The 23,932-nt window shown below is 39.7% G+C and overlaps 1 protein-coding gene across 15 annotated transcripts in view; it reads right to left on the reverse strand.

Moving 5' to 3' along the window:
- The window catches only part of CEP152 (centrosomal protein 152), a 149,876-nt gene that overhangs the window by 27,084 nt on the left and 98,860 nt on the right, over window positions 1–23,932 (reverse strand). For 12 of the 15 annotated variants that reach the window (XM_086320789.1, XM_086320787.1, XM_086320784.1 and 9 more), the window contains 3 exons: window positions 20,957–21,113; window positions 20,610–20,713; window positions 16,091–17,449 (listed from right to left, as the gene is read on the reverse strand). The exons of the other annotated variants lie outside the window; for them this stretch is intronic. In XM_086320789.1, coding sequence (XP_086176915.1) covers window positions 16,407–17,449; window positions 20,610–20,713; window positions 20,957–21,113 — 1,304 coding nt within the window. In that variant the 3' untranslated portion in view covers window positions 16,091–16,406. Of the gene's footprint in view, window positions 1–16,090; window positions 17,450–20,609; window positions 20,714–20,956; window positions 21,114–23,932 lie in introns of those variants that run through there. 15 annotated transcript variants of the gene reach the window in all.

The following is a 23,932-nucleotide window of genomic DNA, read 5'->3' on the forward strand; positions in this document are numbered from 1 at the left end:
CCGTTGGCACAACCACCCATCCCACATGTTTTGTTGGAAAAGGAGAAACTCCAGTAGCCCTTAGAGCCAAGTTTTCTGGACTAGCTTTAGTGAGCACTCCAGAACAAAGGGAACACATTTTGGAGCCATTTAAATAGAAACCAGGCATCTCTGCTCAGGACGTGCATCTCAATTAAGGAAACAAAGAGGCGGTATAGATGAGACTCATGGGGAAGGGGCTCTCTTGCTCTGTTTTTTCTCCAATAGAAATGCACATCATAGGCTTGGGCTTAAATGATTATCTATGGTCTCTAGAATCATGGCAGCAAAACCAAACGAGAGCACATCAAGTTATTTTCTGTTTTAAAAAAGCCACAGAGAAGCTTTGTGTGATTACGAAGTAATGGATCCGAATGAGAGTGCGATTTGCCAGCTGGAAACACTGGGAAAGGGCTCTTGGTGGTAAAGCAACTACGTGTCTTGAGAAAACGACTAGTACGTGTTGCAGGCCCCGTGGAATTTGCTTAATAAGTTGCACATTTGTCATTGTAGGTCAGTTCTTTGGGTGCCAGGAGACATAACTTCTTCATTATATAATCAAATATTTGTCCTTGCTGGAAAATGAGCACAAAAGAATGAAGAATGTTAGCCACTCTGCCGTTTCCAAAACCCTTTCTCTGGCCAAGTGGGTGTTCTGAATTGAGCCTTCATCCCAAGGAACATTTTGAAAGCTAAGTTCTGGCACTGGGATTTGGTCCCTCTGCCACTTATCTCTGCCCCTTCTCTGGGAGTCTGAGTCTAAGCAGACTGATGGAAAGGGGGAGACAGCTGATGTTTGTTCATGCTCTTAGACAGAGATGGGAAGTCAGAGCCTTCCAGATTTTTCAACTTGCAGGCTTCTCTCTATTTGGCCACAGAATTTGTCAGCTACAATATGTTAATTACTCTGAGGAACGTAGAGACAAGACATTTTCATTTTTCGAGATCTTTTTTAAAATCTTATGCTGCTCAAACCCTTGTGTGTTTGGATCTATAATCTTTGAAGACTTCTTCCAAGAAAAATAGAATTTTTCATTTCTCCTACGGGAGCCTCTGGTTAATCTCTGGTTAATGTTTTGAGTTTGAGCAAGTTGGGAATTTCTACTGGTATTCACTTTTGCTTCAGACTGGGCAAATACATGTTAACAATTCTATTTGCTCCATGGAAAAGACCTTTAAAAGTGAACTTCCTACCACATTTATTCAGGAGGCAACTGGAAGATGATAATTTGCTTTCAGTAGGTAAGATATCTAGAAAGTGGCCCTCGCCAACTGGTCCATTATATTAATAGGTACCCCAAAGGCATATGCTATTTTTCTGTGTTTATACATGAGCCAAGCCTTAAGAAACCCAGCAGGTAAGAATTCTGAAAAACTTCTGGCCAATTAAAACAGAAATTTGAATTCATTCATGGGAATACTTGGGCATTCAAAAATCAAAGTAACTATTTGATGAATAATCAGTCTTGGAGTTTCTGCAGAGCAAATTGTGAAACTGTACATTTAAAAAAAAATCTCCAGAAAGACGCACTGGCAGCCAATAAAACCATTAGTGTCTATAGGGCCATTGTGATAATGCAAGACCTGGGTTCACCCTATGTTCTTATAAATGAACTGCATTTCTATGGTTTATAAGATCAGAGAACAGGAAGCAAAATTTGGTCCAGTTCATAAAGTACACAACACAATTAATAAAACTGCCAAATCAAATTTGTTGTGAGAAAACAAAATCCTTCAGACAGGGACTATGTCTGAACCAAAACAAAACAATTTTTAAAACCACATATTTTGTTAGTTCTATTCAATTTACGCATTAGACAACATTTTTAAGAGCACAAGATTTAATTTGATCACAAAATTTCCATATTATTCCCGAAATTCATGGAAAAAAGCCATTCCATTTATGTTACTTTTAAAAGTAAACAAGTTTCTCTTTAATTGCACTTAACATTTTGATTTCTAATTAATTTCCTGTTCTGGTCCTTAAGAAAAAAATGCTATAATGATATCAAGAAGTTTTAGAATGGCATATTTACTACTAGGAAATTTCTAAATGTCTTTTAATTTTTAGATGAATCACTACTGATTGGATTTTAAAATTACAAAAGATGGTTCTATTGTATTATGGGTTTTCCAGTTGTGTTGGTAAATTCGGAATCGCAACATAAACTCCATATAATGCTCTAATCCATAAACCTCCACTAAGACCTATTATTTTTCACATGTCCTACCAAGAAGGCAAGTTAGACAAATTTTACATGTAGAGAAGCCTGCTGAACTCATTTTCTTTCATGGGAACATAGGCGGAAAAGCAGAAGGAGAGGAAAGAGGAAAGAACTTCCCTTTAAAATGAATTCTAATTCACCCATGCGTGCTTTGTAGTCCTTTAGTCATGTCTGACTTTTTGAAACCCTTTGGACTGTAGCCTGCCATGCTCCTCTCTCTGTCCATGGGATTTTTCAGGCAAGAATACTGGAGTGGGTTGCCATTTCCTCCTCCAGGGGATCCTAACCAAGGGATCACCGCATCTCCTGTGTCTCCTGCATTGCAGGCATTTCTTTTCCTGCTGAGCATTGGGGAAGCCAGAAACCAAGCCAAATAAAGACAGTATAGGGATTAAGACCATGAACTTTGGAGTAAAACAATAAAGGGGGGAAATAAGCTAGATGAAATTGGTTCCTTAGTTGTGGCAAATACATCATTCTGGAGGCTGTTAACAATTGGAGAGGACTTCACTGGTGGCGCAGTGGATAAGAATCCTGCCAACGCGGGGGTCATGGGTTCCATTCCTATTTCAGGAAGATTCCACATGCCTTGGGGCAACTAAGCCGGTGTGGCACAATTACTGAGCCCACACTCTAGAGCCTGTGAACTGCAACCACTAAAGACGATGCACCTAAAGCCTGTGCTCTGCAAAAAGGGAAGACACGGCAACGAGGAGCCCGCGCACCACAACAAAGAGGAGCCTCTGCTCACCGCAACTAGAGAAAGACCCTGCAAAGCAACAGAGACTCAGCACAGCCAAATAGATAAATAACTAAAATTTTTTTTTTTTTAAATAGAGGAATCTGGGTGGGAGGCATACGTACGTTTGTACTATCTTTGCAACCTTTTTGTGAATCTAAAACTAATTTAAGTGAAAAGTTCATTTAAAACAAAAGACAGAGACCTGGGTGTGACTTCTGGCTCTGCCATGTGTTAACTGTGTTAACCTTGAGCAAATTATTTAACCTCTCTAAGCCTCAATTTCATTTACCCAAAAAGTCAGACTCAACAGTGAAAAACAAAGGCTTCCTGCTAAATTCAGGAACAAGACAAGGATGCCCACTTTCACCACTCCTGTTTAACACAGTATTGAAAGTCCTAGCAACAGAAATCAGACAAGAAAAAGAAATAAAATGTATCCAGATGGGAAGAGAGAGGTAAAATTGTCACTATTTGCAGATAACATGATACTCTATATAGAGGACCCCAAAGTTGGAGATTAAAACTGATAAATGATTTCAGCATGGTAGTAGGATACAAGGTTAATACACAGAAATTTTTTGTATTTTTGTACACTAATAACGCAATATCAGAAAGAGGAAAGAAAAAATACATGTAAAAGCACATGAAAAACAACCTAGGAATAACCTTGGCGTGCCGCGATTCATGGGTCACAAACAATCGGACATGACTGAGTGAACTGAACTGAAGGAGGTGAAAGGCCTATATCCTGAAAACTACAAAACGTTAAAGAAACTGAAGATAATCCAAAGAAATGGAAAGATATCCCATGTTCTTGAATTGGAAGAATATCGCTAAAATGGTCACATCACTCAATGCAATCTACAGATTTAATGGAATCACTATCAAAATACCAAGTACATTTTTTCACAGAACGAGAACAAATAATCCTAAAATTCAATGAAGACACAAAAGTCCTAGAAATACCAAAGCAAATATGAAGAAAAACAACAAAGATGGAGGCATAGCCCTTCTAGACTTTGTAATATGCTACAAAGCTAATCAAAAGAGTGTCATATTGGCACAAGAATAGACATATAGATCAATGAACAGAATAGAGAGCCCATAAATAAACCCAGGTAACTAAGGTCAATTACTCTATGACAAAAGAGGCAAGAATAAATAATGGAGAAAAGACAGTCTCTTCAAGTGGTGTTGGGAAAACTTGGACTTAGTTAGTTAGTTAGTTCAATCGCTGAGTCATATCCGACTCTTTGAGACCCATGAATCACAGCACGCCAGGCCTCCCTGTCCATCACCAACTCCCAGAGTTGACCCAGACTCACGTCCATTGAGTCAGTGATGCCATCCAGCCATCTCATCCTCTGTCGTCCCCTTCTCCTCCTGACCCCAATCCCTTCCAGCATCACAGTCTTTTCCAATGAGTCAACTCTTCGCATGAGGTGGCCAAAGTACTGGAGTTTCAGCTTTAGCATCATTCCTTCCAAAGAAATCCGAGGGCTGATTTCCTTGAGAATGGACTGCTTGGATCTCCTTGCAGTCCAAGGGACTCTCAAGAGTCTTCTCCAACACCACACTTCAAAAGCATCAATTCTTCAGCGCTCAGCCTTCTTCACAGTCCAACTCTCACATCCATACATGACCACAGGAAAAACCATAGCCTTGACTACACAAACCTTTGTTGGCAAAGTAATGTCTCTGCTTTTCAATATGCTATCTACGTTGGTCATGACTTTCCTTCCAAGGAGTAAGTGTCTTTTAATTTCATGACTGCAGTCACCATCTGCAGTGATTTTGGAGCCCCAAAAAATAAAGTCTGACACTGTTTTCACTGTTTGCCCATCTATTTCCCATGAAGTGGTGGGACCGGATGCCATGATCTTCGTTTTCTGAATGTTGAGCTTTAAGCCAACTTTTTCACTCTCCACTTTCACTTTCATCAAGAGGCTTTTGAGTTCCTCTTCACTTTCTGCCATAAGGGTGGTGTCATCTGCATATCTGAGGTTATTGAGATTTCTTCCGGCAATCTTGATTCCAGCTTGTGTTTCTTCCAGTCCAGCGTTTCTCATGATGTACTCTGCATATAAGTTAAATAAGCAGGGTGACAATATACAGCCTTGACATACTCCTTTTCCTATTTGGAACCAGTCTGTTGTTCCATGTCCAGTTCTAACTGTTGCTTCCTGACCTGCATACAAATTTCTCAAGAGGCAGATCAGGTGGTCTGGTATTCCCATCTCTTTCAGAATTTGCCAGTTTATTGTGATCCACACAGTCAAAGGCTTTGGCATAGTCAATAAAGCAGAAATAGATGTTTTTCTGGAACTCTCTTGCTTTTTCCATGATCCAGCGAATATTGGCAATTTGATCTCTGGTTCCTCTGCCTTTTCTAAAACCAGCTTGAACATCAGGAAGTTCACGGTTCACATATTGCTGAAGCCTGGCTTGGAGAATTTTGAGCATTACTTTACTAGCATGTGAGATAAGTGCAATTGTGTGGTAGTTTGAGCATTCTCTGGCATTGCCTTTCTTTGGGATTGGAATGAAAACTGACCTTTTCCAGTCCTGTGGCCACTGCTGAGTTTTCCAAATTTGCTGGCATATTGAGTGCAGCACTTTCACAGCATCATCTTTCAGGATTTGAAACAGCTCAACTGGAATTCCATCACCTCCACTAGCTTTGTTGTTAGTGATGCTTCCTAAGGCCCACTTGACTTCACATTCCAGGATGTCTGGCTCTAGGTCAGTGATCACACCATCATGATTATCTTGGTCGTGAAGATCTTTCTTGTACAGTTCTTCTGTGTATTCTTGCCATCTCTTCTTAATATCTTCTGCTTCTGTTAGGTCCAAACAATTTCTGTCGTTTATTGTGCCCATCTTTGCATGAAATGTTCCCTTGGTATCTCTAATTTTCTTGATGAGATCTCTAGTCTTTCCCATTCTGTTGTTTTCCTCTATTTCTTTGCACTGATAGCTTAAGAAGGCTTTCTTATCTCTTCTTGCTATTCTTTGGAACTCTGCATTCAGATGCTTATATCTTTCCTTTTCTCCTTTGCTTTTCACTTCTCTTCTTTTCACAGCTATTTCCATGATCCAGGGAATATTGGCAACATGTATACCCAGACAGCCATTTTGCTTTTTTGCATTTCTTTTCCCTGGGGATGGTCTTGATCCCTGTCTCCTGTACAATGTCACGAACCTCATTCCATAGTTCATCAGGCACTCTATCACATCTAGGTCCTTAAATCTATTTCTCACTTCCACTGTATAATGATAAGGGATTTGATTTAGGTCATACTTGTATGGTCTAGTGGTTTTGCCTACTTTCTCCAATTTAAGTCTGAATTTGGCAATAAGGAGTTCATGATCTGAGCCACAGTCGGCTCCTGGTCTTGTTTTTGCTGACTGTATAGAGCTTCTCCATCTTTGGCTGCAAAGAATATAATCAATCTGATTTCGGTGATGACCATCTGGTGATGTTCATGTGTAGAGTCTTCTCTTGTGTTGTTGGAAGAGGGTGTTTGCTATGACCAGTGCATTTTCTTGGCAAAACTCTATTAGTCTTTGCCCTGCTTCATTCCAAGGCCAAATTTGCCTGTTACTCCAGGTGTTTCTTGACTTCCTACTTTTGCATTCCAGTCCCCTATAATGAAAAGGACATCTTTTTTGGGTGTTAGTTCTAAAAGGACTACTACATGTCAATTACTGAAACGAAAACACTCCCTCACACCAAATACAAAAATAAATTCAAAATGGTTTCAGTTCAGCACTGTTTATAATAGCCAGGACGTGGAAGCAACCTAGATGTCCATAAGCAGATGAATGGATAAGAAAGCTGTGGTACATATACACAATGGAGTATTACTCAGCCATTAAAAAGAATACATTTGAATCAGTTCTAATGAGGTGGATGAAACTGGAGCCTATTATACAGAGTGAAGTAAGCCAGAAAGAAAAACACCAATACAGTATACTAACGCATATATATGGAATTTATAAAGATGGTAACAATAACCCTGTATACGAGACAGCAAAGAGACACTGATGTATAGAACAGTCTTTTGGACTCTGTGGGAGAGGGAGAGGGTGGGATGATTTGGGAGAATGGCATTGAAATGCGTATAATATCACATATGAAATGAGTCGCCAGTCCAGGTTCAATGCACGATACTGGATGCTTGGGGCTGGTGCACTGGGACGACCCAGAGGGATGGTATGGGGAGGGAGGAGGGAGGAGGGTTCAGGATGGGGAACACATGTACACCTGTGGCAGATTCATTTTGATATTTGGCAAAACCAATACAATATTGTAAAGTTTAAAAATAAAATAAAATAACATTTAGCAGGAAAAAAATAAAAATAAAAGCAAAAAAAAAAATGGTTTCAGTTCAGTTCAGTCGCTCAGTTCTGTCTGATTATTTGAGACCACATGAATCGCAGCATACCAGGCCTCCCTGTCCATCACCAATTCCCAGAGTTCACTCAAACTCATGTCCATCCAGTCAGTGATGCCATCCAGCCATCTCATCCTCTGTCGTCTCCTTCTCCTCCTGCCCCCAATCCCTCCCAGCATCAGAGTCTTTTCCAACGAGTCAACTCTTCACATGAGGTGGCCAAAGTACTGGAGTTTCAGCTTTAGCATCAGTCCTTCCAAAGAACACCCAGGGCTGATTTCCTTCAGAATGGACTGCTTGGATCTCCTTGCAGTTCAAGGGACTCTGAAGAGTCTTCTCCAACACCACAGTTCAAAAGCATCAATTCTTTGGTGCTCAGCTTTCTGCACAGGCCAACTCTCACATCCATACATGACCACTGGAAAAACCAAAGCCTTGACTAGATGGACTTTTGTTGGCAAAGTAATGTCTCTGCTTTTGAATATGCTATCTAGGTTGGTCATAACTTTCCTTCCAAGGAGTAACTGTCTTTTAATTTCATGGCTGCAATCACCATCAACAGTGATTTTGGAGCCAAAAAAAATAAAGTCTGACACTGTTTCCAGTGTTTCCCCATCTATTTCCCATGAAATGATGGGACTAGATGCCATGATCTTAATTTTCTGAATGTTGAGCTTTAAGTCAACTTTTTCACTCTCCTCTTTCACTTTAATCAAGAGGCCTTTTATACAATATTGTAAAGTTAAAAAATAAAATTAAATTAAAAAAAAAACAATGAAAAAAAAAAGGCGTTTTAGTTCCTCTTCACTTTCTGCCATAAGGGTGGTGTCATCTGCATATCTGAGGTTATTGATATTTCTCCCAGCAATCTTGATTTTAAATGGTTTAAAGACCTAAATTAAGTTATGATACCACAAAACTCCTAGAAGAGAACACAGGCAAAACACTTTGACATAAATCACAGCAATATTTTGTTAGATCAGTTTTCCAAGGCAAAAGAAATAAAAACAAAAAGAAACAAATGAGACCTAATCAAACTTAGAAGCTTTTACAATTATCAAGACAGTATGGTACTGGCACAAAGACAGAAATAAAGATCAATGGAACAAAATAGAAAGCCCAGAGATATATCCACACACCTATGGACACCTTATCTTTGACAAAGGAGGCAAGAATATACAATGGAGAGAAGACAATCTCTTTAACAAGTGGGGCCGGGAAAATTGGTCAACCACTTGTAAAAGAATGAAACTAGAATACTTTCTAACACCCCTACACAAAAATAAACTCAAAATGGATTAAAGATCTAAATATAAGACCAGAAACTATAAAATTCCTAGAGGAAAACATAGGCAAAACACTCTCTGATATAAATCACAGCAGAATCCTCTATGACCCACCTCCCAGAGTAATGGAAATAATAGCAAAAATAAACAAATGGGACCTAATTAAACTTAAAAGCTTTTGCACAATGAAGGACACTATAAGCAAGGTGAAAACACAGCCTTCAGAATGGGAGAAAATAATAGCAAACAAAACAACTGACAAAGAATTAATCTCAAAAATATACAAGCAACTCCTGCAGCTCAATTCCAGAAAAATAAAAGAGCCATCAAAAAACGGGGCAAAGAACTGGACAGACATTTCTCCAAAGAAGACATACAGATGGCTAACAAACACATGAAAAGATGCTCAACATCACTCATTATCAGAGAAATGCAAATCAAAACCACAATGAGGTACCATCTCACACCAGTCAGAATGCCTGCTATCCAAAAGTCTTAGTTCAGTTCAGTTCAGTCGCTCAGTCATGTCCGACTCTTTGCCACCCCAGGAATCGCAGCACGCCAGGCCTCCCTGTCCATCACCAACTCCTGGAGTTCACTCAGACTCACGTCCATCGAGTCGGTGATGCTATCCAGCCATCTCATCCTCTGTCGTCCCCTTTTCCTCCTGCCCCCAATCCCTCCCAGCATCACAGTCTTTTCCAATGAGTCAACTCTTCACATGAGGTGGCCAAAGTACTGGAGTTTCAGCTTTATCATCATTCCTTCCAAGGAACACCCAGGGCTGATCTCCTTTAGAATGGACTGGTTGGATCTCCTTGCAGTCCAAGGGATTCTCAAGAGTCTTCTCCAACACCACAGTTCAAAAGCATCAGTTCTTCAGCACTCAGCTTTCTTCACAGTCCAACTTTCACATCCATACATGACCACTGGAAAAAGCACAGCCTTGACTAGACGGACCTTTGTTGGCAAAGTCATGTCTCTGCTTTTCTGCTATCTACGTTGGTCATAACTTTTCTTCATGGCTGCAGTCACCATATGCAGTGATTTTGGAGCCCAAAATAATAAAGTCTGACACTGTTTCCACTGTTTCCCCATCTATTTCCCATGAAGTGATGGGACCAGATGCTATGATCTTAGTTTTCTGAATGCTGAGCTTTAAGCCAACTTTTTCACTCTCCTCTTTCTCTTTCATCAAAAGGCTTTAGTTCCTCTTTACTTTCTGCCGTAAGGGTGGTGTCATCTGCATATCTGAGCTTATTGATATTTCTCCCAGCAATCTTGATTCCAGCTTGTGCTTCTTCCAGCCCAGCATTTCTCATGATGTACTCTGCATATAAGTTAAATAAGCAGGGTGACAATATACAGCCTTGACGTATTCCTTTTCCTATTTGGAACCAATCTGTTGTTCTATGTCCGGTTCTCACTGTTGCTTCCTGACCTGCATATAGGTTTCTCAAGAGGCAGGTCAGGTGGTCTGGTATTCCCATCTCTTTCAGAATTTTCCACAATTTATTGTTACCCACACAGTCAAAGTCTTTGGCATAGTCAATAAAGCAGAAATAGATGTTTTCCTGGAATTCTCTTGCTTTTTTCCATGATCCAGCGGATGTTGGCAATTTGATCTCTGGTTCCTCTGCCATTTCTAAATCCAGCTTGAACAACTGGAAGTTCATGGTTCACATATTGCTGAAGCCTGGCTTGGAGAATTTTGAGCACTACTTTACTAGCGTGTGAGATGAGTACAATTGTGCAGGAGTGTGGGCATTCTTTGGCATTGCCTTACTTTAGGATTGGAATGAAAACTGACCTTTTCCAGTCCTGTGGCCACCACTGAGTTTTCCAAATTTTGCTGGCATATTGAGTTGCAGCACTTTCACAGCATCATCTTTTAGGATTTAAAATAGCTCAACTGGAATTTCATCACCTCCACTAGCTTTATTCGTAGTGATGCTTCCTAAGGCCCACTTGACTTCACATTCCACAATGTCTGGCTCTAGAACAAATTAGAGATACCAAAGGAACTTTTCATGCAAAGATGGGCACAATAAAGGGCAGAAATGGTATGGACCTAACAGAAGTAGATGATAAGAAAAGGTGGCAAAAATACACAGAAGAACTATACCAAAAATATGTTCACAATCCAGATAATCAGATGACCATTATATCTACTACTGTGGGCAAGAATCCCTTAGAAGAAATGAAATAGCCCTCACAGTCAACAAAAGATCCCAAAATGCACTATTTGGGTGCAGTCTCAAAAACGACAGAATGATCTCTGTTCGTTTCCAAGGCAAAGCATTCAGTATCACAATAACCCAAGTCTATGCCCCAACCATGAGCACCCCAACCATGGATGGGGCCATACTCAGTAAATCTTTAATACAGTTTTCTGTTGATGGGTGGGGCTGTGTTCCCTCCCTGTTATTTGATCTGAGGCCAAACTATGGTGGAGGCAATGACTATAATGGTCCCATGAACCTCCTTCAAAAGGTCCCATGAACACAGTGCTACACTCAGTGCACCCAACCCTGCAGCAGGCCACAGCTGACCCACACCTCCGCCAGAGACTCCGGACGCCAGAGACATTCCAATCCTAAAATAAGGCAATGCCAAAGAATGCTCAAACTCCTGCACAACTGTACTCATCTCACACGCTATAAAGTAATGCTCAAAATTCTCCAAGCTAGGCTTCAACAGTACGTGAACCGTGAACTTCCAGTTGTTCAAGCTGGATTTAGAAAAGGCAGAGGAACTAGAGATCAAATTGCCAACATCTGTTGGATTATTGAAAAAGCAAGAGAGTTTCCGAAAAACATCTATTTCTGCTTTATTGACTATTCGAAAGCCTTTGACTGTGTGGATCACAACAAACTGTGGAAAATTCTTAAGTGATGAGAATACCAGACCATCTGACCTGCCTCCTGAGAAATCTGTATGCAGATCAAGAAGCAACAGTTAGAACCAGACATGAACAACAGACTGGTTCCAAATACGGAAAGGAGTATGTCAAGGCTGTATATTGTCACCCTGCTTATTTTACTTATACGCAGAGTTCATCATGCGAAATGCTGGGCTTGATGAAGCACAAAGCTGGAATCAAGATGGCCGGGAGAAATATCAATAACCTCAGATACGCAGATGATACCACCCTTACGGCAGAAAGTGAAGAGGAACTGAAGAGCCTCTTGATGAAAGTTAAAGAGGAGAGTGAAAATGCTTGCTTAAAACTCAACATTTAAAAAATGAAGATCATGGCATCCAATCCCATCACTTCATGCAAATAGATGAGGAAACAATGGAAACAATGAGAGACTTTATTTTCTTGGGCTCCAAAATCACTGCAGATGGTGACTCCAGCCATGAAATTAAAAGACCCTTTCTCCTTGGAAGAAAAGCTGTGACAAACTAGACAGCATATTAAAAAGCAGAGATATTATCTTGCTGACAAAGGTCCATCTACTCAAAGCTATGGTTTTTCCAGTAGTCATGTATGGATGTGAGAGTTGGACTATAAAGAGAGCTAAGTACTAAAGAACTGATGCTTTTGAACTGTGGTATTGGAGAAGACTCTGGGGAGTCCCTTGGACTGCAAGGAGATCCAACCAGTCCATCCTAAAGGAAATCAGTCCTGAATATATTCATTGGAAGAACTGGTGCTGAAGCTTTAACTCCAATACCTTGGCCACCTGAAGCGATGAACTGAGTCACTAAAAAAGACCCCAATGCTGGGAAAGATTGAGGGTAGGAGGAGAAGGGGATGACAGACGATGAGATGGTTGGATGGCATCACTGACTCAATGAACACTAGTTTGACCACGCTTCGGGGGTTGGAGATAGACTGGGAAGCCTGGCGTGCAGCACTCCATGGGGTCACAAAGGGTCGGACACAAGTGAGTAACTGAACTGAACTGAAACAAGCAACTTAGTAACAAAAAAGGCATAAGATATGGAAAAAACAGACATATATCACAGAAGAGAAACAGAGAAAGTGAATAATAGAGAAAGCCAAAAGTAAAACGGCAAATGTAGTAAGGCCAATCATAATTTTATTAAACAGACTAAAAGTCTCCAATCCAAAAGCAAACAGTGACTGTGTAAAAAAGCAAGATCCAACAATGTGCTGTCTTTCAGAGACCCATTTGAAATCAAAAGACATAAATAGGTTAAAAAAGAAAGGACAAAAAAAGATATGGCATGCAGACAATAATCATAAGAGCTGGAATGGCTATAGTAATATCTTAAAAATGAACTCTAAGAAATATTACTAGATAAAAAGAGATTTTATAATGACAAAAGGTCAGTACCTTTTATGTAACAAATATATTAAGATATACATACCTAAAACCAGTTCAGAATACATGAACAACATGATTCACAACTTTTCGGCAAACATATGGTGGCCTTTAAGGCAGTGGAATGACATAATCAAAGGGCCTGGGGCAGGGGTGGGGAAATGCCAGCAGAGAATTCTAAATCCATGAAATGCTATCCTTCTAAAATGAATTTGAAATACAGTACAAAATAAAAACTGGAGAGAGAACTGTTGTTGGCATACTTGTCTCACTGATAGAAGCAAGTATCAGAGAATCAAAAGGAGAAATAGACAAATGAACAATTATAGTTGAAAATGTCCCAGTATTAATAACTAACAGAACAAGTAGACCAAAAATCAGCAAGGTTATAGCAGATCTGAACAATACTGTCAACCAACTCGACCTAACATATTTTTTAACATTCTATCAAATGAGAGGAGAATATGCATTCTTTTCAGATGCATGTGAAACATTCTCCAGGCTAGGTCATATGCTAGGCCCAAAAGATAAACCTCAAATGTAAGTGATACATTTCTAAATAATACATAGGTCCAAAAAGAAATCACAGGGGCAACTAGAAAATATTTTGAACTAAATGAAAACAAAAACACAACGTGTCAAAATTTATAAGTATGCCTTATACAGTGCTTAGACGGAAATTCAGAAGTTTAAGTACCTATATTAGACAAGAAATGTTTCATTTTGCTTAAGTTGTCCAATTTGTTCATGTAAAGTTGCTTATCATATTCTCTTATAATTATTCTAATTTCTGAAGGGTTGGTAATTAATGTCCCTTATTTCACCCAAGACTAAGGAAGAAATAGAAAATCTAAAGCTCTATAATAAAAAGAGAATCATTAGTTAAAAATCTGCCCACCTTTCCTATCACATACACAAAAAGCCCAAGCTAGATGGCTTTATCCAGTAAATTCTATCCAACAATGAATAAATTATAGCAATTCTACACAAATTTTCATAAAATAGAGGCAGGGGAACTTTTCAACTCATTCTACAGGACCAGTATTACATTTTCATCAAAGCAAGACAGGTATGACAATAAAACTAGAGATCAGTATCCCCTGTGAGCATGCACATGAAAGTCTCTAACGTGATGCTAACAAATGAAATGCAGAAACATATAAAAAGATTAAAATCATGATGAAGTGAGATCTATGTGACAATGACATTTATGGGGCTCCTCTCTTCTCTTTGTTCTGACATCACCCTTCAGACAGATTTAAACTGTGGTAGTTTGGCTGTGTGGTCCCTTCACGTATACACTGACCAATGTATACCTTTCTTGGTGGTTATGTGTAAGGTGTATGAAATAAAGTAATCTAATCCTCTTGAAATTATGGATACCAAAAAGAGATTAAGGATACCACAAAAGGAGCAAGAAGATTTCCACTTTTAGCCTTGATGCTAAGGGTTAAAATAGGATTTAAAATAAACACACAAAGATGAAAAAATTAGGAAAGCAATGGGTTTGATTCTCAGTTTGGTAATATCCAGGACTCAAAATAATCAAGAACCAACCAGATCCATGTGGAAGATAAATTTAGCTGGTTTAGTTTTCCTAGTGGAGAAGGCAATGGCATCCCACTCCAGTACTCTTGCCTGGAAAATCCTATGAACGGAGGAGCATGGTATGCTGCAGTCCATGGGGTCGCTAAGAGTCGGACACAACTGAGCGACTTCACTTTCACTTTTCACTTTCATGCATTGGAGAAGGAAATGGCAACCCACTCCAGTGTTCTTGCCTGGAGAATCCCAGGGACGGGGAAGCCTGGTGGGCTGCTGTCTATGAGGTCACACAGAGTCGGACACGACTGAAGCAACTTAGCTGCAGCAGCAGCAGTTTTCCTAGAGTGAGAAATGACACCCTAATCATTGGAGAAAAGGCATTGTATCTTCAGAAAGACAAATAAGATTTTGAAGAGATGGCAGCGTGTTCCTTTCTGCAGCTTCATGTCAACTCAAGCACTGAAATCAGTGCTAATATTTAGGTTTATCGATATCTGGTCACCAGTTCACAGAACTTTCCAGCTCCTAAAAGGTTCACTTCTAGGTTCCTGCTTTTAGAGATGGTTATCAGCAGAAGGATAATGCACCTTGCCACCCATCCAGCCATCATAAAAGTTAGCCTGGTGCACACATCAGTTTGTTAGCGTCCATCGCTCAGTCATGTCTGTCTCTGCAACCCCAAGGACTGTAGCCCCCCAGGCTCCTCTGTCCATGGGATTTCCCAGGTAAGAATATTGGAGTGGGCTGCCATTTCCTCCTCCAGGGAATCTTCCCAAACCAGGGATCGATGGGCAGGCAAATTCTTTACCACTGAGCCACCTGGGAAGCCAAATATATGGGATAAACCCACAAATACAGTCCATAATACATTTAGGGTGACAGATGAGAGAAAGCTATGGCATTTTCAGGACGTACCTAATACTTAATACCCTAATACTTTAATACCCATACTAGGGTATGGGTATTAAAGGCAAACACCTTAGGGCAAACACCTAATACTTTAATACCCATCTCTAGGAATTCAAAAAAGAGGCAACCATATTTAAGTGGTCATTCATTTCTGCGTGGTTTAGAATGTAACCGTCAACCACAGCATTAATAAGTTAGCCAATTCTGCACTATAAATGAACATAAAAATCTAAGAGTTTAAAATTTGGGGCTGTATGACAAAGATTATTTCCATTTTTAAAAAGTAATGCTTCAGATGAAGGAAAGACTGTGAAACCATAAGAGAGACAAAGTCTCTGCATGTCACAGGAGATCTGAAATAACACAAACGCCAACTAAGAAAAATTCAAGCTAATTTTGAAATAATGAAGTGAGGATACAGGTACATAGTCTGTGGCAATGCTTGCAATACTTCATTTCCAGTAACTGAAAGCAGGATCAAAAGTTTGAGCAGATATTTCCAGGTAAACTATGTGCAGAGCAAATATATAGACTCATTAAACATAGCTAACTTCAGAAATTAAATCTGGCTGATTATACATAACAAATCAAAATTGATACATTTTTCTGGGTGAATTTCAAATATGCCAACATAACATTTCTACATTGTGAATTAAAAAACAATTCATAACAATTCTACAGACCATATGCAAGTTTATTTAAATAATTTAAAACTGCACAGAGAGCTAATTTATAAGTATAAAAATAGATGGTTTAGCAACCAAATACAAGCACCACACAGAAGCAGATTACACACACACCACCAAAGTCTTTGGAAGATGAAGGCAACATTAATATCTCAAGTAATTTTATGAGAATACTTTACTTATATGATAGATGTTACTAAAACATCTCAAAATATGCAGGGCCCACAAATATTTCAGTTTCAAGTCTTCCCTTCAGTTTTGTTGTCAATATATTAATGACTCTTTTTAAATACTCTACAACAATTACTCTAGATTGACAAATGGGCTATCGAAGCCACTATCTTGCTGGCTAGACAGAGGAGCGATTAATTTTCTTGAAGGCAGTGGACACATGGCAGGTGGAAGTGTACTGCTCAGTGTTTTGAATTCTGACTTTAATATATCAGCTTTATGATGAGGTGGGTGTCCAAGAGTTATGCTGCTCTTCCCTGGCTGGGAATACGTGGTTTCTTCTGACAGGTCTGGAGCATGACCACTCTGACATTTCATAGGCTGACGAATCATGTTGTTTTTCTCTGAGTCTGAAAGACAGCTGGCTGCTGAAAACTGTTTGAAATTCACAGATTCCAGGAGCGAATCCAGGGTGTCTTGCGGCCCACCATGCAAAAACGACACTTCATGACTGCTGTAGGCTAGAGTGGCAGTGTTGGAATGCCAGCCTGAAGAGTCACTCAGGTCCCCTACATCCTTTACTGGAACTTCCTTAACACCCAAACTCGGATTTTTCTCAGATGCAGCGTTTTCACTTTCCATTAGTGGATTACATTTATATACTTTTAAACCAAGTCTTTCATTAGGACTTCGAAAAGTAATGTCTGTGGATTCAGACTCAGAAAGATCAGGGGTATATCGAGATGAAGGTTTATTTCCAAAGGTTCCAAGGAAGGGGTGTGTGTTTGAGTGCTGGAGTGATTCAGAGCCAGGATCACCAAGAAGGTCTTTCTTCTTGTGCAAACCAAAGCTTCTTTCATCTTCGCAAGGCACAAACTCAGGAGAAACACTCCTTGGCAAAATGTCTACATGTTTGCGACTGTTATCCCTGAACTGAAAGTCCAGATGCGACTCTCTGGAACACTCGGGCTTTCTGTCCCCACGCTCTGCATCCTCTAATCGCCTCTGTAGGTTACAGGCAGCCCTCCTCTTAGGAACTTGGTCGCACATACTTCTGGGGATCGTTTTTAGATTGTTTGATTTGCTTTCTGTGTGACATGGTATATTCTGATTCACATCATTTCTTTTTGATCTTTCAACTCCAGTGAGCCTCTCTGAAGTCAGAGGCAATACTCCTATGTACAAGGGAACACAAAATTAGGGGAAAACAGAATTAGCAGAAAATTAACACTGAAAGAGAAGGGAAGAAAATACATGTTTTTATATATTTCCAAGCAACGCATATATATTTTAATCATTCTCAAAGAAAAGACATCAATACTGGACATTTAAAATCTTCTCATATATATATATATATATATATGATAAAGCTGAGTGATTTTGCTATTGAAATCTATTATAATTATCCAGCTGATTGCAACTGCTGGGAACATTAGATCGAATCCAGAAAACTTCTCATGTTATATGCCATTGCTCCTTTATAGCCAAGCTTCACATCACCATTCCAAATTTACACAAATAATCTTTGTGCTTCTATTTGAAGAATGTTTACCAACATTCAACTCAGGAATTCCTGAACAATCTTTGCTTTTCGCTTTCCAGAAGTTCAGCTGAGCTTTGGGAAAGCTTCTCATTTGTAGCTTCTTGGGAAGCTGTACCTTTTATCATTATGAACTTTTACTTTGGTCAGTTTAATGCTAACTCTCATTTACCTAATACTGTTTTTAACGCTATAGTTTACCTAATATCAATCTACATTGCTTGGTATATCACTCTCTAGCCCTGTATTTTGAATTGTTGATGATTGTCTTATCTGAAATAACATATGTCTAGAATTTTTAAAACAGTTTGAAAATTATGTTCTTTTATTACTGAGTTTAAGCAATTCATGTTTAGTATGACTGCTGTTTCAATCTACTATTATTTTCCATTTACCTATGCTTTCCAGATGTATTTTTCCTTTATAGATTATTAGATTGAAAAAGTTTTACCCTTACTACTTTGAAAGTTACATATTCTAATTCTCTATTAGTTAGCCTTAATTATTTTTCTTTTTAAATTTATTTTTGGCTCTGCTGGGTCTTCGGTGATATGTGCAAGCTTTCTGTAGTGGCAGTGAGCGGGGGCTACACTCCAGTTGGGGTGTGAGGACTTCTCACTGAAGTAGCTTCTCTTATTGCAGAGCACAGGCTTAGGGCACACAAGCTTCAGCAGTTGTGACACACAGACTCTAGAGTGCATGGGCGTCATAGTCGTGGCACAGGGCTCAGGAGTTGCAGCTCACAGGCTCAAGAGTATGTGCTCAGCAGTTGTGGTGCATAGGCTTAGTCTCCCCATGTGTTAGCCTTAAATTTTTATACACATACTTAAACTTGTATCTTTCCAGCAAGCTCCAGAGTTATAAGTATCTGTATCTTCTTGAAAATAATATAAATTTTAGCATATTGTTAGTTTCCTCTACAATATCCTCTTACATATCTCTGAGGATACCGTATTTTTCTAACATTCTCACATCCTGTAGTTTGTTCTATTAATTCTATTTCTGTAGGTGTAGTACTCTTGTCTGGAAAATCCCATGGACGGAGGAGCCTGCTAGGCTGCAGTTCATGGGGTCTCTAAGAGTCGGACACAACTGAGCGACTTCACTTTCAATAGAGAATTAGAATATATAACTTTCAAAGTAGTAAGGGTAAAACTTGGAAGAAAATGAGCGACTTCACTTTCACTTTTATGCATTGGAGAAGGAAATGGCAACCCACTCCAGTGTTCTTGCCTGGCAAATCCCAGGGACGGTGGAGCCTGGTGGGCTGCCATCTATGGGGTCACACAGAGTCAGACGACTGAAGCGACTTAGCAGCAGCAGCAGCCAGCTCTGTTTTGAGGATTGCTTTTTTTTTTTTTGCTATGTCTTAAGTTTGGTTTCTTTTTTCATGGTGCTGCTTTCTATAAATGTATATTAATTCTCAGTTGAATGCATATCTTTTAGATGTCTTGAGCACAGTATCTGCCAGTTGTTTAAAGGAGTTGGAAGTGGAGTGGAAAGGAATGAGCAGCAGAACAGAAAGACCTAATTGCTGATACTCTGGGCACGTGAGCTCTCAGTTTCTCCTTGGTGTGTGCAGCCACCTAGAGTACTGCCCTGTTTCCAGACTCTGTTTCTGTTGCTCTCACCCAGCTTAGTACCAGGGTTCAAAAAGGGAAGTAAGCAGAAATAAACAGGGTGCCCCCACCTGGTTTTGGTTGCTCTGGAATACCAATACCCCATTGGTATCCCCCAGGCTTACTACTTCTGGAATATACCACTACCGTCCTGTGTGGTTGCTCTGGAATACCAGTACCCCATTGGTATCCCCAGGCTTACTACTTCTGGAATATACCACTACCGTCCTGTGTGGTTGCTCTGGAATACCAGTACCCCATTGGTATCCCCCAGGCTTACTACTTCTGGAATATGCCACTACCGTCCTGTGTGGTTGCTCTGGAATACCAGTACCCCATTGGTATCCCCTAGGCTTACTACTTCTGGAATATACCACTACCGTCCTGTGTGGTTGCTCTGGAATACCAGTACCCCATTGGTATCCCCTAGGCTTACTACTTCTGGAATATACCACTACCGTCCTGTGTGGTTGCTCTGGAATACCAGTACCCCATTGGTATCCCCAGGCTTACTACTTCTGGAATACACCACTACCGTCCTGTGTGGTTGCTCTGGAATACCAGTACCCCATTGGTATCCCCTAGGCTTACTACTTCTGGAATATACCACTACCGTCCTGTGTGGTTGCTCTGGAATACCAGTACCCCATTGGTATCCCCAGGCTTACTACTTCTGGAATATACCACTACCGTCCTGTGTGGTTGCTCTGGAATACCAATACCCCATTGGTATCCCCAGGCTTACTACTTCTGGAATACACCACTACCGTCCTGTGTAGAACAGTTTCCACATTGTTCCCACTTGTAACTGTCGTCTTCTGGGAGCTCTGAACTGAGGTTTCCATCTTCAATCTTAAAATGCCTGTCTTCTTTCAGGGATTTCTCACAGCCTCTAATTTAGCAATTACAACTTTTAAAAGCTCAGTTATATTTTCTTCTTTCTCTCCTTCTATATTGTCAGTTAAAATCCTTTCTATCCTTCCTAGGAATAGAAGCAGCAAAATGAAGCTGACAGGCAAGCTCAGTCTGCCTACTACACTGTTTTTCCAGTTTAAGTTAAACATGCATATAATTTGCTAAATTAGCTCTCACTCCTTACATTCCCCACTCTCCTAAAAACATTAAATAACTAAAAGAGAGAGAGAAAAATCTTTCAAGTAACTCATTTTCACATACCTGACTGTGTAGTTTTGCTCTGGGATCTATCAGAAATAGGTGTTTCCAGCAATTTTGCCATCATAGCAAGCTTGCTAGCAGCATTGATGATCTTCTTCTCAGCCCTGTGGGGAATTCCAGAATATAAAATTAATAGAGTTTACAGGAAGAAAATGAGTTTCCTTAGCCCCAGGATTTCTGTTTTCCTATATGCTCTGCCACCATTAAGAGTAGCACAGGCATTAAGCCTCTCTTAACCCTCTACTCATCATGTAGATACAGTTAATTCTGTGGCTAAGGAAAATGCTTACAAAATAACAAAATGCTGTCCTGGTACTCTCAGGACACACTGTTTAGACAGAACTTACCCTTCCTCCTTCCCATCATCCTGCAAAATCTGCTGGAGGCAAATCAAATAATATTTGCGCATCTTTCGGGCGGTTTCTTGACGTTCTCGCAACACCTCTGCTTTTACCACTTCAGCAGCTCTTTCCTTACTCTCCTGAATATAACGAAGCATATCACCTGGGGGCGGGGGGAATCCCCACAAAATGCATGTTTATTGGCAGTTTTTTCAAAATAAGAGAGGCAGACTTCAGACCAATTTTCTGGGAGATGAAGTGAGTGGAGATATAGCTTAAATGTTATAGCTTTCCACCATCATTAAAACGGAATATTTCGGTCACCATTTTGGTAGACTAAAAGGAGAAGTCATCTAAAAGTCCAGTTAGAAAGATGACAGAACACAAATATGGTCAGAGAAACATAGCATATCCCCAACAGAAACTGTCATATTTTTAAACACTGAGACAAGAAATTATCATTAATATGAGGCACAGAAATTTATGCATTTCAATTACATGTCAAGTTAAGACAAGAGAAAAAAGAAATATACTGAAAGGGTGAGGCAGCAAGGAAGAGAGAAGTAGACACAGAGAGAAAGGAGGCAATATAAGCTGGAGAGATTCATCGCCTTCTGTTTACTTGTGCTCTGAAAACCCATGTTTCATTATTTCTTCAATTCTTTCCACAAACCTTATGAATATCCAACTAAATATAATACTATAATCCATGAGAGGTATACAAAATACTATTGCAGGGAGAGATTTGAGACTCACGATGCCTCCTGAAATTTACACTTAAAAATAGTTCACAGCTTTCAAGTCTTCCTTTTATCTTTAACTCAGTGTGCTTTGTTTGGGACTATCACATTGAAGAATTGATGCTTTTAAACTGTGGTATTAGAGAAGACTCTTGAGAGTCCCTTGGACAACAAGGAGACCCAACCAGTCCATCCTAAAGGAAATCAGTCCTGAATATCACTGGAAGGACTGATGCTGAAGCTCCAATATACTTTGGCCACCTGATGCAAAGAACTGACTCATTAGAAAAGACCCTGATGCTGGGAAAGACTGAAGGCGGGAAGAGAAGGGGATGACAAAGGATGAGATGGTTGGATGGCATCATCAATTCAATGGACATGAGTCTGAGTAAATTCCAGGAGTTGGTGATGGACAGGGAAGCCTGGCGTGCTGTAGTCCATGCAGTTGCAAAGAGTCAGACACGACTGAGCAACTGAACTGAAATAAACTAAACTGAACCACTACTTAAGATTAACATTTGTCCTAAATCCAGGGCTATATCCTACTGGTTGAATATCACCATCCCCATTATATTAAGGAGTCTAATTCATAAAGGAATCTCATTCATTATCAGTAAGCTCTTCCCGGAAATTACACATTCTATGCAAAAATGCTAAGCGGAAGACTATTTTTCATTATTTCAAGTGGGGAAAATTTTAATGGAGTACATGTCAATGCAAAATATCCAACCAATTTCTCAAATGTAATACACATAAATACACAACAAGTTCTCACATTAGGATGAAAAAGAATGCTTAAAATTTCACTTTTCAATTAATATAATTATTAACAAAAGTCAATTTCTTTCTAGTAACATGGACTCTGTTAGACCAGCAACAACAAAGAAGCATATTCTCTATACTAAGTGGCATTTTCAAAGCATCTACAGCATGATTCTGATGATCTATCAATTATATTTGAAACTTGAGACCTCTCCCACTCATTTTGTTTAAAACAAATGCAAGCTTTAGGAGGCGAATATACATATCTCATACATAAACACTGGTATTGTTCTGAGACATATATACTAACTATGTGATATTACAGTTAAAAACTGGGAGGTTTTTTACTAGGAAAACAAACCACATAAGTGTTCTGCAGGTTATATTACATCACCTAGTACCACAAAGGTCTTGATAAACAAATTTACATTAATGACATAATCCATTATGAAAATAATGGGAAACCACAGAATAATCCCTAATAACATTAATTAGGAAAGCTTATGGAAGAAAATAATAATAACTCGTTTAAAACTCATATGGCATTTTTTGGGGGACTAGAGATTTAAATTGTAAGATTATGAAATTTTTAGTTTAATGGCATTGAAACATGTAAAATATCATGTATGAAACGAGATGCCAGTCCAGGTTCAATGCACGATACTGGATGCTTGGGGCTAGTGCACTGGGACGACCCAGAGGGATGGTATGGGGAGGGAGGAGGGAGGGGGGTTCAGGAGGGGGAGCACATGTATACCTGTGATGGATTTATTTTGATGTTTGGCAAAACTAATACAATTATGTAAAGTTTAAAAATAAAATAAAATAAAATAAAAAAAATTAGTGTCGAAGAAGAAAAATGCTGAAAGCAGTTGGGGATGGTGATACAGGAAATCCTGAATTCACCTCCTCCCATGGACACACCACATCTATAGCCACATATGGAACAACTGTCTCTGAAAATGACCTGAGAACTAGCAGAAGAGTCACCCACAGCAAAGCCAACATATCAAGGTGAGTAGCAGAGGCAGACACACAGTCTTGTCCAAACCTTCACCTTGGACATGGCATCTCACAGTTAGGAACAAAAGCACAAAAACAAAGCTTCTCCCTGAGGTGCAAGGGGTTTAAACCCACATCAGATACCCCAACTCTTGGGACCTGAACCAGAGAGTTGAGCCTCCAAAACATCTGGTTTTGGAAACCAAAAAGGTTTACATCCAAGGGACACAAAGTGCTATAGGAAACTGAGATTCCATTCTTATAGGACCCATGCAGAGACTCGTTCAAATTGGGAACCCAGTGCAAAAACAGCAGCATGATACATGCCTAGACCTTATGTGAAGGAGATACACTTGATGATCTTAAAGCATCCGTGAGAAGGGCAGAATCTGTTAGAACTCTCCTAGGATCAGAGGTGCTAGCAGGGGCCATTTTCACACTCGACTTCTACCTTACAAGTCTGGCCCTTCCAGGCACA

Source organism: Bos grunniens, chromosome 10, assembly GCF_055505025.1.
Source record: "Bos grunniens cultivar Pamir isolate PY7600 chromosome 10, Bosgru_T2T1.0, whole genome shotgun sequence".
NCBI classification, from domain to species: domain Eukaryota; kingdom Metazoa; phylum Chordata; class Mammalia; order Artiodactyla; family Bovidae; genus Bos; species Bos grunniens.